This window comes from Diplotaxodon limnothrissa, linkage group LG20 (genome assembly GCF_057381915.1).
Source record: "Diplotaxodon limnothrissa isolate DT_005_m linkage group LG20, D_limnothrissa_male_GT1.1, whole genome shotgun sequence".
NCBI lineage: Eukaryota > Metazoa > Chordata > Actinopteri > Cichliformes > Cichlidae > Diplotaxodon > Diplotaxodon limnothrissa.
In genome coordinates this window covers 14,669,181-14,686,904 of record NC_140615.1, presented here as the reverse complement: position 1 = coordinate 14,686,904, position 17,724 = coordinate 14,669,181, and the positions used below count along the sequence as shown (strand labels likewise).

Genomic DNA, 17,724 nt, shown 5'->3' with positions numbered 1-17,724 from the left:
GACTGCACTGGCAGGGTGATTGGGACCAATCACATGCTTTCCACATGGCAATGCATGGTGGATCAAAATGCGAGGGTACATTTTGATTCAATGACTTTTGACACCATGTCAGAGCCTCCACTGCAATGATGTCTTATATACAGACTGACAATTATAAATGAAGTTCAAATTAGCTACTGATTTTGAGTCTAGTTCATGTCTAGTTTGGCATATCTCAACCTTTTATCCATGTTTTCCTTCCTTAAAAATGGTGTCTTGACAGCCACCTTTCCACTGAGACCATTTCTGATGAAGCTTCAGAGTGAACCATTGATGGATCAGCATGAGAGCTAGATGCATCTATCAGCCCCAGTATCAGGTTTTTCAGCTTATCAGCTAATAGCTCTTTGGGAATCACATTGCTGGCACAAAATGATTTTATGGCATTTTTTATGGATTCAAATAAACAAAACAAAATGTGGGACAAACTATGTGATAATGAGAGAGGTGGTTAGCAACAAAGTGCCTAAAGATATCATTTAAAACTGGTTCTTTGCTATGTTTTCTGTTAGGTGTAGACACAACCCTGGTTAGGTGCATTTTTAATGCCTTAATTCATAGATCACTGTTAAGAGGCTTAACAAGCAAAAACAAACAAACATGAAAAAGAAAACAAAAAACATTCTCTAGTCAGGTACAATGACTGGACTGAAATGTAATGTCTAAAGAAAAACTTTAAAACACCTTCACAAACTATTGATCAAGACCATTTTTTAAAAACTGAGAAGAAAGTCTTTGAAAGGAAAAATAAAATGTGGGGTGTCTTAAGACTTTTGCACAACTGAATTTAGCAACATTTGAGCCAAAGAGACAATCCAAAATTTCTATACTGCAGAATTCTAAGCATAAAATGCACTGAAGGAAGTCCAGCTACTATGACCTGCATTCTTTGCAGATTATGGACATGTGTAGGTGCATTTGAAATATCAACACGACTTATCGCACCGTGGCAGCCCAGCACTGACTTGCATCAACATAGTAGCACAAAATTTTCAAGAAGCACAACTGCAGCTTCCTTCATTAAGACTTTATTTGAGCTGTCAGCAAGGCCAGAGGGCGGGTTACTGAACAGCCAGGAGGAGAGAGCAGGAAGGAATCCTTGGTGATCCACTCCTCCCTTCGTATTCTCCATGCTTGGAGGCTTAAAGTTAAACTAAGCTGGCAGACCAAGATAAGCCAGTTTTTCTATAACTTGAGGAAGAAAAAAAAAAAAGAATGCATACACATTCAAACATGGATTACCAGACAAAGACAAGGCTATCATGGTCACTACAAAGAAGCAGCGGAAGGGAAAATGCCATGGCTAGTAATGCTGTTAATATGAGAAGTTTCAAAGTTGTTCAATTACTTTTTGGCTCTGAAGTCTCTACTTGATCACTTTCCTCAAGTGATTTCACATCAGCGGTGTATTAAATTACACTCTGCTTTCTGTCAATCATCTGACACCCACAGGAGCAAAGAGAAAGTGTTCACTTCATAAACATGTTGCAGAGAGAACGCTTAAATTCAAGCTCGCTGTCAAGGAAAAATACAAAAATTAAAAAATACAGTGACAGAAGTAGAAATGTTCAGTAAATCCCCCCCAAAAAATCTTACAATTAAAACAAGTCATAGCTATGCAGTCTTTACACCGCTTCTAAACTAAATGTCACTTAACTGGCTTGAGAAAAGCAAGCTCTAATTACATGTCCTGTCAGTCCTCACTCCCATATGCTGTCACTGTACTCAATCAGACCTCCGATAACACCCACACCCACCAGAGGAACTGACTGAGAACCTGCGGGGTCTTTTTTTCATTATTGTTTTTTTTATTTTTTAACCAGCATCTGGTTATTACTGCCACCTCCAACTTCATCGTTTCTTGATAGCGCTGTCTTTCTAAGCCTGTGTTACTTTCCTGTTGTGGTTGTTCGTTATATAGAACCAAGATTTTCTGCTCAGGAATATCTTGAGCTAAAAGACCAAAAAGTAAAACATAATTAAAACAAGTATTTTATGGCACCCTTGAAGCCAAATTCGCCGGGGCTTTAAAGGATTGGACAGGAAAGTGAAAAAGAGCTCGTACTTAGTTGGGAAAAAAGATTCAAGAGATATAAAAACCTCAGCCACCACCTTCTTAGTTTGACTGACAAGCAATCTCTGATAAGTCTAGTTCAAGAACACCACAGTAACGCAAACCAGGTCCACCAAGCTGAAGGACAATTGCTCAGTTGACAATGTCACCCTGCTGCCGGAAACACTGACTTTAAATTGGATCTCAGCCTAATCCTCTTTCTGTCTTCGGGTCTATGTCCTTGGTTTTTTAGATTTTCGAGGGTTAACTGTTAAATCGCCCACGCCGGAGTACCAAAGCAACGGCAAAGGCTTCATATAGCCAGAGTTAAGCTGGTGAGACTAGACTGAACTGCAGCGTGAGGTTTTTAATCAATGCCAGTGGATTTCCATGGAGGGAAGGGTGGACTGAGGTTATGCTAACAGTCTGATGTTTGTTAACAGAGCTGGTGAGCCAGTTCCTCCTCACTATTAACTCCAGGCTTGATCGATTTCCCGTTGCAGGGCAGTGCGCGCGCACATTCACAAGCAACGAGCGTGAGAGCTCAGACTACAACATCGAGCTAAGGCAAACTTATGCACGCAAGTCATCACCCGTGCTGACATCGAGGCATTCCTCCTGGGTCACCTGGGCAGTGGAGACTTGTCCTACAGTAGAGCTGTCAATGCCTGGACAACCGGCTTGGGTAAGTGGCGGCACTGCTGCAGTGCAGTCAATAAAGTCCGCTGCTATTTAACAAGGCCCAGCAACAGCTCCGGGTCAAACGCCTTTTCATCTTCTCCAAGCTTTTGTTCGAGGGAGGATGGATCGATGGAACAAAGCTGTTGATGTGCGTGCAACGGCCCCGCTCAAGCATATATGAAAGGAGGGAACGATCATATCCTCATTTAAATCTGGTCAATGAGGATAAAGTCACGGATAAAACTGCAATTCTGTCTTAATTTGCAGGCTATGCTTTTATCTGCAGCTCAAACAAACATGTCAGCATGTGGTGGGCCCAAAAGTGACCCATTTGAGGCATGAAGCTGAAAGCTTTTAACGCTGTAATCAGTACTTGAAGCGGCTATAAGCGCAGCGTGATTTTGATTTAGAACCTCTGATTGGTTTGATAATGTATCTCGCAGATATCTGCCTGTGCTTCATGTGCACGGTGCTGCTTGGAACCTGGGGTAGGCTGGCTCTGCTATGTGGTCTATAAATAGGCCTCTTTGTGTTTTATCCAATAAAGCTCCAAAGTGAGCGGCAATAAAATGATGCATACATCATTAAGTTATACAGCAGCACGGCAGCCAAATGAGAAGTTTAGATTCTCACCAGGGGACTCAGACTCATTATACGGTATTATTGCATCTTGTCACGGCAATGTCCAAAAGCAGTAAGTCTGCGAGTCTCAACCCTCAGTTTAATTAAACCAGGTCACATTCACTTAAAACCCAGACCAACAACTTATTGTCTTAATATCAACAAGTAATGATGTAATGACAGAAAAGTTTGACTATAAACTTTTTTTTTCTAGCAGTGGATAAAGAGTGGGGCGACGGGGAATGACGGGCCTCAAAATAAGAGCTTTTTCCAGGGGCTGGAGTGTGAGCCGGTCCCCCTCCCTGGAGTGCTTCTTTTCACTGCATAGATTTCAGCCCTTTCATATTGTAATGGTCATGGTGGCCTGAGGCTGTGGCGCTAACCTTTTAGCTGTGTGGGACGCATTATTCCCGACACAATGGGCACAATTTCTGTTTCGTTCGGCAACACTCGGCTTTATCTCTCTCTTTCTTCCTCTTGAAGACTTCTTTCTCGCTCGTCTTTTCCCGTCTCCAGCTCTCCCAGAATGTGAATTTCCTTCCCCCTCCAGCACCCTGCCACCTGTTTGTTTCTATGCCTCTCTATATATTATTCCTCCTCCCGCACGCTCAATTAAACTATTCCAAACCTCTTTTTTTAATGCAAATTTCGGATATTGTATATGTAAACAGCTCACAGCGCAATTCACCCGCGCCAAGTACTGTGGCTTCTGTCTGCGTGCGCTCCCTCTGACTGTGCGTGCACCTGTTTTGTGTGTTTGCACGAGCGTGTGCACTGCTGGTGATGCTGGTGCCCGCATCCAACTTTGAGCCCGTCTGGGCGCTCGCCTGCAGGCCCGCTCTGCTTGTGCATCTGTGCTGATACAGTACCACTGTTGTGCGTTTGCTGTTGTGCTTCTACGCTGGGCTTTCATCCGCCCATCACGCCCACGAGGATGACTCAATTACCGTCCCCTGAAAGCAGCGACTTCTTTACTCCGCTCCCTGCAGGCGGAGGTGGTTGTTGGGCGGGTCAAAGATTTTGAGGTGAAAGGTGAAGAGTATTGCATGACACGCGGGTTTGTGTTACAGCTGCAGTGGCAGTAACAGCGCTGTATTATTATTTATTTTTTTAACAGTCCAACAGAGTCCTGAGGGGGCCCTGCAAAGCCAACATCAAAGGCTTAAACAACAGCATGCCTGTTTATGCTGCAAAGAGAGCGCGACTAGGCGGGCTAGTTAATCAGGGGTACGCAGCATAAACACACACCCACACACACATTAGTAAACATGTCCTGCATGCATACAAATATGAATAAATAGGCACTCTGGAGTTACTTTGACACATCCTGCATGCTCTTTAACAAACGGAAAACTACACACACACATATTCACAAAAAAAAAAAGAATCAAAGCCATTCAAGTAGGCCTGGAGGCCCCGAGAAGTGGCCCAGGTGAGCGCTCTCTCCAAGCCCACTCCATTATGACCATCTCCACACAGGCACCTCAGCTAGAGCTAATTAATGGCCTATTACTATGCAGATATATGCAGGGCCGAGAGCAGAGCGCGAGCAATAAATGGGCTTGATGAACGAGAGAGAGGCAAGGAATGGGAGGTGTGCAGGGGCAGAGACGGGTTGGGGCCAGGCGACAGAGAGATGGGCAAAGTGATGAATGGGAGAGGAGAAGTCAACAGGCAGACAAGAGGACAGTGGGACAGCAGGAAAGGAAAAGAGAGCTGTAGGCTGCAGGGAGTGAGGATCGGATGGTAGCGGGACAAAGACACTTATAATGCTGGTGAATCAGTAATTAAAAGCTACTGTCATGACTTAACATATTAAACCCTCATACAGCCCACATACAGTAAAAAAAATGACAATTCTGCACATGTTTACATATAAGAATCATTTTCAGGATGCCCCTAATTCTTTTAAGATATAAAACAGGTGTAAACACTGAAAGAGGAAGTGATTCTTCAGTCAATGCTTGCCAAGAGAAACAATAAATCTACTTTAGTTATACTACACATGCTTTTTTCATTTCAGGTGTATTGATGCAACTGGGAGTCTGTGCCAGGTGGAAGTGAATCGAATGCGAGAAAGAGAGGAAAAGTGTGTGCGAAGTCCGAGCACTGACTTCAGGGGGAGCAGCCAAGACTCATTTAGCAAATGACATTTTATTTATTTTCATTTAACCTTTATTTAACAAGGCAGGAACACATTCTTTCATTCATTATCAGGATGATCTCAGTACTCTGTCACTCTCTCTAATACCCCCTAGTCCCCCCCTTCCTGTGTACGCACAGAAAGACAAAAAAAAGAAGAGTGTCATGTAGAAATTGTTTTTGATAGAAATTTAGTGACAAAAGAAAAAGTTTTTCCTTCCCACTGTCGCCAAGTGCTTGCTTAAAGTAAGTCAGTGATTTTGGGGGTTTTCACTGTATTATTGTAGAGTCTTTACCTTACAATATAAAGCACCTTGACGCGACTGCTGTTGTGATTTGGCGCTGTATAAGTAAAATACAATAGAATTTAATTGAAAAGACTGTTTACCTCTCCTTGTTTCCTGTCTTGCACCTTCTTTTTAAGCAACAGACACAGACATGCATATAAAATCCTGCTTTCAGAACACTGTTGAAAAGTCTACCAGTATTCCTATACTTAAATTAGGGATAATATGTTTCCCGGGAACATGAGTGACGTCTTTTTCCTCCCAAGCTTGGCTGCTCTTCTAAGTCTTCCATGGTTAAGAATCGATTTATTATTTCACTCACCAGTAGTCCCTTCATTGCTTTAGATTTAATTAACTAATTGATTTGTAAAAAGCTTGAACAGATTGAATACTGAATTAGAAACGCCTGCATGGTTTTCTCTTGATTCCTGCATTAAACCAGTTATTTACACCTGCAGGTAAGTAGCAGTATTTTAGCACTTTTTTCTTTTAAAACTTCAGCCACCTGTTGATTTTCATCTTGCATCTGACCAGCAGTATGATCTTTGTATTGAGGTTTTGGAGACATCTGTCAAGTAACTGTGTGATGTTAACTTTTTGGATGTGTGACAATCATGGTGACAATGAAAGATCAAGTAAATAAAGGTCCAGTTACACAGGCCAGGACCATCTGGCACCCAGCAATCTGAATTCTGTATTTCTGGACAGGTTCTGAACCGGGAACATTCAAAAAGCACCGTCAATCAGTAAAGAAATATGCATTTTTCCCTAGCAACCAACATCCAATATGGATGACAACTCTTGAGCAATGAATGATGTCATTGAGAAACCTCAATAGCTATTTAAAAGAGTGTTAAAGCAATTTAACAGAGAAACTAAACATAAACTGATATTTTTCTCCTTTCGCCCCATCCTACTTAGCAACAAGCTCTCAACTTACGATTGGTGGACGCTGCAGTTGTAGAAGACAAAATCCACACTGGCAAACTTCTTCCCAGTTTCCTTCGACTTTAGATACAACTTTATTATGCGTCGGTCACCTACAAAGTCAAACATAACAAACACATTGTGTTTTATTAGTGTTTTTCTTTACAAAGAATGTCAAGTAGCAAAGACGAGTAAAACCCACTGCATAATAACCGATCCAAATAAATGAATCCACATTCTTTAAATATTACGAAGGTGTGCATTAACGTTTAGATCTGTGGAGCTTTACAGGCACAAACTCAACAACAGTGTTTTACATTTTAGTTCTTTGAACAGGATCAAAAGGTACTCTTTCATACAACAACACTGGTATCATCACACTAGGAGCAGCAATGCATTGTACTGGTAAATTTGAATTATTAACGCCTTTTCTGCAATCTTCACATCAGTGGGCGTGATTGGACCCTCTGCTGAGACAGTTCTGACCTCCCGGCCTTTATGTATGACACCCTACTCTATACTCCACTCTATATTTCCATAGTCCATCTATAACAGTTCGTATATGGAAAATGTTTCATGACCCCAGGATCAACCTGGTCCTAGTCAATGTATACGCTTTCACTGTTCCAGTAAATCTGCAGATTTGGAGACAGCACTTCTGCTGGAGAGTAAAAAGAGCTCTGAGCAAAATCTATTTATTAGAGTTACTCAGTGGCGAAAACACTTACAGCTGTCTATATACATTCATGGGCTTTCAGCGGTATGTTTATAAATGTGCTCATTCTAATTTTGATAATCGAGAAGCAGTGGGTGAAGCCGAAGAGAAAAATGTCTTGTGTCTCACACAGCTGAATAAACTGTCAAATTAAGCAAACAATTCATATTTAGCATCGAGCAAAACTGTTCAGCTGAAAAGCCCGTCATCGTCTCCCCAAACAAAAGTTTGTTAGACGGCTGAAATGTAAAAATGCAAAAAGTGACACTGTGTGATCTAATAATGTATGTCCAACTGAAAGCAGGACTAAATTACTGCAGCAGATTTGAGAAAGCTTCACACAGTGAACATGACTGAAATCCTGATATCATTTTTCTGGTCAAAACTGGTTACCATTCGACCGCAAGAACTGAACTATAGACAGACAGATGTTGATATTGCTTTCATGGAGAACAGAGGTCTAGTCAGACCATTTCTTAGAAAGTGATAAATATAGATCAGACTATTGCAATGGAGAAATTAAAAACATATCTTCATATAATAATAATAATAATAATAATAATGGATTGCATTTATATAGCGCTTTTCGAGACCCTCAAAGTGCTTTACAATTCCACTATTCATTCACTCTCACATTCACACACTGGTGGAGGCAAGCTACAGTTGTAGCCACAGCTGCCCTGGGGCAGACTGACAGAAGCGAGGCTGCCATATCGCGCCATCGGCCCCTCTGGCCATCACCAGTAGGCGAAGTGTCTTGCCCAAGGACACAACGACTGAGACTGTCCGAGCCGGGGCTGGAACCGGCAACCTTCCGATTACAATACGAACTGCCAACTCTTGAGCCAAGATCGCCTCACGATATCTTCCTAACATAGCTTTTCTGAAACAAGGACAACTAATCTGGTTAATGCATGGCTATGAATAGATGGCCACACCTCTTCTAGACTAGTATTACCGGACCAATACTTTAAAGACTGTCTCATTTGTTGCACTGTGAAGTGAATTTGTCAGAAAGCTACTGTACATGCGTTGGCTTTCTACCTATGATGTTAGCATCACACATCCAGAGATGCAACTGCTTCAGAGCAGATCAGTACAAATGGTCCCAAAAGGCTGAGATCACAAGTTTGAGAAAATACCTGGGTGCATTTTTTAATTCCGCAGCCAAGTGGCGGAGGGCTTTCACTTCGGTGGCCTCAGAATCTCATCTCTGCTTTTCGTGGATGATGTGGTTCTGTTGGCTTCAACGGGTGATGGCCTACAGCTCGCACTGGAACAGTTTGCAGCCGAGTGTGAAGCAGCGGGAATGAGGATCAGCACCTCCAAATCTGAGGCCATGGTTCTCAGCCGGAAAAGGGTGGAGTGCCCACTCCGGGTCGGGGATGAGTTCCTGCCCCAAGTGGATGAGTTCAAGTATCTCGGGGTCTTGTTCGCGAGTGATGGGAGAAGGGAGCCGGTGATCGACAGACGGATTGGGCACTGCGGCCACAGTGATGCGGACGCTGCACCGGTCCGTCGTGGTGAAGAGAGAGCTGAGTGTAAAAGCGAAGCTCTCAATTCACCGGTCGATCTACGCCCCTACCCTCACCTATGGCCACGAGCTGTGGGTAGTGACCGAAAGAACGAGATCGCGGATACAAGCGGTGGTAATGAGCTTCCTCCAAAGGGTGGCTGGCCCTTAGAGATAGGGTGAGAAGTTCAGCCATCTGGAAGGGGCTCAGAGTAGAGCCGCTGCTCCTCCACATCGAAAGGAGCCAGCTGAGGTGGTTCAGGCATCTGACAAGGATGCCTCCTGGGTGAGGTGTTCTGGGCATGTCCCACCGAAAGGAGGCCCCGGGGCAGACCCTGGACACGCTGGAGAGATTATATCTCTTGGCTGGCCTGGGAACGCCTTGGTGTTCCCCCGGATAAGCTGAAGGAGGTGGCTGGGGAGAGGGAGGTCTGGGCCTCTCTGCTTAGGCTGCTGCCCCTGCGACCCGGCCCCGGATAAAGCGGAAGAAGATGGATGGCATTTTTTCATCTCATTGTTTCAGTTCAGAATATTGTATGTAATTCTACACTTACTGATAAAAAAATATTGATAAAAAAGCTTTTTTTAATAGAGTAAAACCTTTCGCTTGGAAGGATGTCCATCCAGGCTACATTTGTTAAACGTTAAGCCAAGAGCTGCTCACACGGGCACTTTATTACTATGAATCCCGTACGTAGCCTCAGAATAGTTTAACACAGTTGTAACCCAAGCTAACAGGAGCTAGTGTCAAAATAGTAGCAGTTTTTGAATTTGCTAGCTTACAGTATATGGTTGGCTGTAAGAGGAGGAGGTCGTGAATGTTGCTGTCACCACTGAGGGACAAAAAATTTGTTATGTTTCAAATGCAAGTGCTGTATTTTCATGATGCAGTTTGCTGAAAAGATAAGAAATGTGACAACTAGGTCTGTTTTTCATCTGAATAAAAGCCTTTTTTGTGTTGCTGCCCAGATTCTGTGTCAAAGTACATCAGCGGAAGAAAAAAAACCCTAAGGCAGCTACTCCCAGCTGGCATTTTCCATTACAAAAAAAATAGCTGGACTCAGACACCAATAATGAATCTACTTTTAAAAAGTTCTCAGTTTTCTTCATGTGATAATTATGATATGAAATGACATTTCTTTTTCACTTTAACAGATAAATAAGATTATTGTTTAAATGATCTGGGCTTTCATTTTGAAAGCAAAAGCCAGACATTTGTGAAGTCTACGTTAACTCCAACATCATATCTTTTCTGACTTATTGTCTACCTTGGTCTCGCGTGATGGGGGCGATTTCTTTCGTCGAAGGAGACAGGCAATAGATGCGTCCACCGTAGATGCGCCCTTCCGTTTCTACGTAGTCCTCAAAGGAGCAGTTCACTCCAGCAGAAAGACTCGGCACATTCTGTGTCTGAAGCACAAGCTAGCGAGAAAAAAAGACAGAAAGCAGAAAGATGAGACACAGCAGAAATTTAAATCAATACACTTCATTAGCAATGGCCCAAAGCAGAAAATGCTGCTCAGACGTGTGGCTCAAAACGCACTTTTCAGCTCATACTCAAAATGACTGTTAGCTACAACACAAAACAAGCTTTATTTAGTCTCATTTCACATCTGCCTTATTCATTTTTCCCAGCCATTAATCTTTACCCCACTCGTCTTATAAAGGACCACGTACAAATTCACGAAGCCTCTATAGAGTAGCTGAACAGATACACAAGGTCAGACAGCGCGCTGTACCTGCACTTCTGACATGGTGACGGAGACGGTGTCTGGCTGGATGGAAAGTCGGACACACTGTTCGACTCTGGTGGTGAAACGCTGAGGCTCTTCTGCTCGTTTGCAGCGATCCTTCCTCGAACATCTAGAGACAAAAAATATGCTCACATAAGCAATAAATGAGCAATAAATACCTGTGTTTTACATGAAATCCACACCAGTCTTGATTCCTTGTTGTGCTTGTATATGTAGAGTACATTTTACTAAGTATCACAGCTAAAGGCATTTGGTCCAAATGTGGCTTTTAGGCACTTCTCAGTTGGGAAGAGAAAAAACAGCGAGATCACTGATTTATTGGATAACCCACAGGATGCTGAGTTTCAGACACCGACTCTGTTCATTAGTGAGTGCATAGATGCATGGAAATTAGAATTAAATTGCAAAGGTGCATATAAACAACCTATGCAGTTACAAGTTTAACACAGGAGAAACAGGAGTATGCGTTAATGATAACATGGCAACCACACATTCAGCACTTTCTTAATAGCAACAGAACCATAGTGTGGTCATCAGTATGCCTATTTGTACTTATAAAGCAAGCATTGAGTTAATCAGAGCTATGGTTTAGCAAAGTCTACGAGGACTGATTACCGTGAAGACTGACCATGCATAAGAGTCAAACATAAAGTCCAAAAGAGCAATAAACACGTAGAGCAAGGCATTAGTTCGGGCACTGAATGTACTTGCATTCACTGACTGGCACCAGCTGCTCATTCATGCTTCACCATCAGCGACTCATTCATCAGCTGCTTGGCTACCAGCTGACCAGAAATTCCCAATCATATTAACACTGGTGTACATGCTGTCCTTTACAACTTAACACTTCTCACTGTTGCTCCGCTGAAACCTGGATGTCAGATGTGGCACAGCTTTTTTTTTTGGTTGTTTTTTCACCCCAGCGTCCTCCTTATGTACTAAACATTTGGTAATGTTGCCTTAATTAAGCTTTAATGTCGAATTACTGCACGTATTTGTGAAGGGGAATTGGATCTCCCAACCGAATCCTCGCTGCCTTTTGCATTCTTTTAGTGCTCTCTTAGAGAGCAGAACCTTTTCCACTAAATCAAACAATATAATTAGCTATAAATGGTCAATTCCTATATGCAAGTGTTTCCGACCAAATTAGCAGAACAAGTTTTTAGAAAGTGGCTACTGAAGAGAAAAGGCCAATTTCCTTGGGCTGCAATTATATCCTCAGAAAATGAGTTTAATATTGAAGCTAATGTAGGCTGTGGGGGGCCAGTTTGAGGATGCTGGAATCTAAAGGTCTGTTTTTGACTAGCCAGGTGGGGAAAGGTGAGAAAGTAGTCAGATTTTGACTTCCTTTGCCATTCACGCTACCAGGAGTGAATGGAAGGAGAGACTCTTCACAGCTACAATAACTTTTTCCTTCAACACATTATAGACTGTTCAAAAAATATTAAAGGGACACATTTAATCAAGAGTTTAGCATCAAGTCAATTAAATTTCTGGGATATTGATCTGGTCAGTTAAGTAGACGAGAGGGTTGCTAATCAGTTTCAGCTGCTTTGGTGTTAATTTCATTAACAAATTCTTCCTTCATTCTTCGACATTCTTCCTTCCTCATCTCACTAGGGTCAGCGTTAGTACTGGTAGTGTGAGGCGATACCTGGACATTACAGAGGATGCACAGGTAGTCCAACTCCTCCAGGATGGCACATCAATACATGGCATTGCCAGGAGGTTTGCTGTGTCTCCCAAGACAGTGTCAAGATTGTGGAGGAGACTCCACAAGACAGACAGTTAATCTAGGAGAGCTGGGCAGGACCGTAGAAGATCCTTAACCCATCAGCAGGACCAGTGTCTGCTCCTTTGTGCAAGGAGGAACAGGATGAGCACTGCCAAGGCTCTAAAAATGACCTCTAATAGGACACTGGTGTGAAAGTCTCTGAACAAACAATCAGAAACAGACTTCATGAGGGTGGCCTGAGGGCCCCACATCCTCTATTGGGCCCTGTGCTGTTCACAGATGAGAGCAGTTTCACCCTGAGCACATGTGACAGACGTGACAGGGTCTGGAGAATGTTGTAATTTGTAATATTGTTCAGTATTTACCATTACCTGTAGGTTGATAACACATTCCCCACCGAGATCTGATGTGCTTTCAAAGTGTTGCTTTATAGTAAAATAGTAAAATGAGAGCATTCAGACCATGTTTATGAGTAAGTCACAGGTCTAAGCCTCAGTGTAGGTGACACTGAGTGACACATTTTTTGTCAATTATTGATCCAAGAAAAACAGATACACTTATCTAAATACAATTTTCAAAAGAAAGTCATTATATAAGGTGTTAAATCACGGCATTTGTTGTGTTAGAACACACTGACAAATGCAGTGCCAAAACAGGTTCACATAATGTGGTTACCATGAGCATAAACAGGCAGAACTCACAACTCTGTTGAAGTGACAGACTGTAATTAAGTGCAGAACACCCACTAAGCAACCACCGGAACAACTACATACGACGCAGTAAAGAGTATGCACTTACACATTATGCAGCACACACCAGCCACAGTGAGGGTCTCCTGATCCCAGACAGGCTCCACAGGAAGTGTACTGCTCACAGCTCTCCACTGGTACACGGGTGACCTAGGACGAAGACGGAGAAAAAAAACACACACATAAGCACGCATTTGGCAAACACACTTGGTTAAAGCTGCACAGAAACCCTGTTTACACCACCTTCAAACAGCTTGTACTATATAGGGTTGGTATAAACAGGATCTACTGGAGGTGTCCTGCGTCTGGAACATGAGATTAAAGGAACAAGCCCACTGTGACTATCACAGATAAACAGCTCTGAAAGTGCTGCTTACAACTCCATACTGCTGCATATAAAGGTAGCTAGAGGGAGAAAAGTAGAGGTCTACAAACATGTAAACACACCCTCTGAAGAACTTATCTCTATAATACATATACTCTGTGCTGCCCACAGTTCTGATGCAAGCAAACAATTTGTGTATTTTTAGGCATTGATAATTTCTCCTTGTCGCGCGCCGAAGAATAAAACTCAGTTGCAATTTATTCAAAGCAAAAAGATCTAAGAGCACTGCGCAGATTGTATGCATCAAAAATCAGCTTAGCCCCTCAGGATTAGAGGTGCTAATCTGATCATCAAGATCAGATTCACACTCCCCATAAAGACTGCTGTTCAGCCTATGATGACGAGCTATAACTAGACACATATAGCAAGTTTAGGCACATTGCTTTGTGCAATCGTCAGTGTAGTCGTCGTTTGGTTGGGTAGTGGTGGATCAATACCCGATGGATTGTTGTGGAATTTGATGCTAAAGGGTCGAAATCAACCTGCTGATGTGGCAATCGCATAAGAATTCCTCTAGCCTGACCAAGAGTTTCATTTTTTTGGCTTCAACTAGGATTATCTCAGCTAAAAATATTCGAAATTGCCAGTTGACAAGTTTCATATAGGGTGCACTAGGTACTCGCCTGCCTACAGTTGCTGTGCAAGCACTTTGCAAACCACATCCACCCCACCCTTCCTTATCATACTGTATCTAACTCAATCAAGCTTGTATGACACATGTTGCCACTGCTCTAGAAAGGCAGTGAGGTGGGCCTTTCCTGCATTATGCTCTTTCCTATCTGGGTATGGAAAGGCAGGAAAGTCCCAGAATAAAAAAACAAGCAGGTTTTATATTTTCTGAGTCCGCTAGGGTCCTCTTGGGTTCATGTGATGTAAATTTCAAGATCAGACAGTGAGTGCGAGGTCCACGCACACATCCGCAGAGAATTCACTTTACAATGCACCAACTATGCATATGTCCAGGCAGCAGACTTCAAAGAAGTGCAACGGTAATGACTACTCGGTCATCGGGGCTCGAGCTGTCCGTGTCTGCAGCTGAGTATAATCCAGGCTTCATTCCACCAAATATGAATTACTGCAGTAGAGAGCAATCCTCTTTTGGCTATAGTGCTCTAGACTTAAATGGGAGCTACAGAGTTTTAGTGTGTTTAAAGCAAAGAAGCAATCATGGTGAATTAGTGTAGGTTGCAGCCTTTTTTTGCCTTGACCCACATTAAGTCTGTCTGTCTTTGTCTTTACTATGTTAATTTTGACGATTCTTTTCTTATCGAGTCCCTTACAACTCTCCCAAACTAATGGGTGTACATTCAAAATTAGTCAAAGAAGCTTGCAAAGAAAAGCGTCTGGACTTCTTTAAGTTGCTTGAAGATGTTTCACCTCTCATCCGAGAAGCTTCTTCAGTTCTAAGGTCAAATGGTGGAGAGTCCCAGATATAAACCTAGTGGGAGTATCCCCCCACAGAGGGACAAAAGGACCCCCTGATGATCCTCTAATCGCCTGAGCCAAGGTGTGAAACTGGGTGTGGGTCCCAATCAGCCAGAGTTTCGGGTGAGTTCATTGTGAAACCTGGCCCCACCTTATCATGCGAATTCCTGAGATCAGATGGCCCAGGATGTGAGTGGGCGTTAAGGCGTCTGGGAAGAGATCTCAAAACTGGATTATAGATGGCAGAGAGTTGGTGTCGTAAACCCCCGCCTCTGTTCAAAGATGGTCGCTCCACAGTGGACATAGATGGCTTCTTTCACTCCTAGAGAGATGAGAGGTTAAAACTTCTTCAAGGAACTTAAAGAAGTCCAGACGCTTTTCTTTGCAAGCTCCTTTGACTACGATGACCTGGATGACTGAGAACCTTCACAGACATTCAAAATTAGCTAGCGTAAAGCTGTAAGGCCTTTTCTGCAGCTACATTTTTATTAGGCTGTCTGTCACTTACTCCAAAAACTACATAAACCAGCTTTGTGCAGCACTCCAGTGAAAAATAAGCAATAATCAAATGCATGATACTGTGGTACTGTACTTAACACCATTAAGATAAACATCGAGGATTACTCCTTTTGTCTCCTAAATCTGTCGTAGCTGCCATTTGTGTCTCTGCATGACTGCACTAAGATGAAACTTGATCTCTTGCATAGGAACTGGGGAACCTCTCTATCAACAAGGACATCAAACAACATTGTCCAAATGTATCAGTCTCTTAAAGCGCAACTGAAGATGTATCTGAACATCAGGCCACGGTGAAACTTGCAGAAATTAGCATTGAGAAGTCAACAGATGGCTGCAATTATTATTGAACATGCATGTTGTATACTGCTGCCTTCACCTTCTGTTTGCAAGATAATCGGGAAGGACAAGTTACACTGGATTATACCCAAAGTGTAGAAGAAGTTGACTAATTATCCCTTGCAAAATGCTTTAATCACACCTGTGCACATTCAGGTTTAATCTTTTTCTTTTATAAATCCGTAATCTGCAGCGTATCAGAATCTGTGTATTTTATCTGAACTTACTGGATGCTGTTTGGCAGTGACAGGTAGATTGGCAGACAGGAAACTGCCTCAGGCAAGCACACACACACAAGCACACGCCAGTGAGAAAGTTACTCTCTGGACTAAATTGAGAGTTTGAGACAAGTTTTCTGGGGCAGTTGTTAAATTCTTAAATACATCACTGACCACCCAGGATGCATTCACACACGAGAACGTGCATGCACACCTCCTGCTTCCTCAGATAGGCGAGGTACGACATCAATAACACTGCAGAGGCAGGAGGCACACCAGGTGAGCTGGAAGGTGGTGAGGATGAATTCTAATGGCAGCTGCAGACGCAGCAGTGGAAAAAGCTTCAAAGAAGAAACCCTACCTTCACCGTACCATTTTTCAACTTATTAAACTTCAAATGTTGAATCATGCTCTTTTAATGTCTTATTCTTGAACAGCTGCCGCATGATTGATCAGACATGATTGCATATGTTGGTTTTAATGTCAACATACTTTTTAAAAAAAATCCCAATTTCCTGTACTCTCTGTTGCTCTGCTTACAGCACCTTCCGCTGCTCAAAATCTTCCCCATTCACATGATTCTCACCTCCCAAAGCAGCCTCTGATGACCACCAGAAGAGCATTTGGGTAGGAGCTGCTCAAGTTGTAGATAGTATGGGGAAAACAGTGTGTCTGTCTCAACTTAACAATGAACTCAATCTGCTTTGATGAACCCTACATGATTGTCAGGTCTATCCTTTAATATTTTCATGGCTCAGTCATACTACAGTAAAAATGGGACGATAACCTCCTTGCAAACTGGAGAAAAAATCTGTGGTTGCCAGGTGACTGCACTGAAATTTTTCACATTTGGTGACCGACTGCGAGTATTTGAAGCAACCAACCGGTCACCCAGAGGTTCACCATACAACACCCTTCACCTCTGGGCGACCGGTGATCTTGGCAAAAAGATCTGTCTAAATAATTCCTGCATGACTCAAACTCACTGCAACCACTGTCAGACAGATTGGTGAAGGTTTGCAAATAATTGCAGTCTAACTTATAAATGCAGGACTGGATTAAAGTATAATGGTAAACTCCGTTCCTTATATGAGCCAATTGCACATTACATCCCAAGACAGCTTTAATACAAACAGCAAATACCGCAACTAGATGTCAGTAATCCCAGCATCTCTTTCGCAGTCTGTACATATCCTCCTCCTGTGTCACTCTAATGTACAGTTGGACACAATAGCTTATGGCAGATTCATAACATGGTAATAGTAACCTGTGCCTGGTAACTATTATAATGCTACCATTACAAGGCCCAGGCCCTTTACAGGACATCAAATAGCAGCAAATTGCAGTCATTACTTGCGCCTGGACAAATACCACGCTAGTTATACAGCCTATCTGATAAAGGGAGGACGGAAAGAAAAAACATGTCATGCTCAAGCACAATAGCCAGGGAGAGAAGTTTATTCAATGGGATTTTGTGATAGTGGGCCAGATGATGTATTCCATTGGAACAGTTCAATTATTGAGTTTTAGAAAACAGATAATGGGATGGGAAACGGGAGATGCTCAGCCAAAGACTCTTTGTCTTACTGAGGTGGCTGGGGAGCATTGGCGTGTGTGTGTGTGTG

At 42.7% G+C, this 17,724-nt stretch overlaps 1 protein-coding gene across 1 annotated transcript in view; it reads right to left on the bottom strand.

Annotated features, from left to right (window-relative positions):
• Nucleotides 1-17,724, bottom strand: part of LOC146610707 (plexin-A1-like) — a 280,809-nt gene that overhangs the window by 146,030 nt on the left and 117,055 nt on the right. The window contains exons 4-7 of the mRNA XM_085344897.1: nucleotides 13,266-13,366; nucleotides 10,718-10,841; nucleotides 10,247-10,400; nucleotides 6,764-6,863 (exon numbers count right to left, since the gene is read on the bottom strand). Coding sequence (XP_085201023.1) covers nucleotides 6,764-6,863; nucleotides 10,247-10,400; nucleotides 10,718-10,841; nucleotides 13,266-13,366 — 479 coding nt within the window. The remainder of the gene's footprint in view (nucleotides 1-6,763; nucleotides 6,864-10,246; nucleotides 10,401-10,717; nucleotides 10,842-13,265; nucleotides 13,367-17,724) is intronic.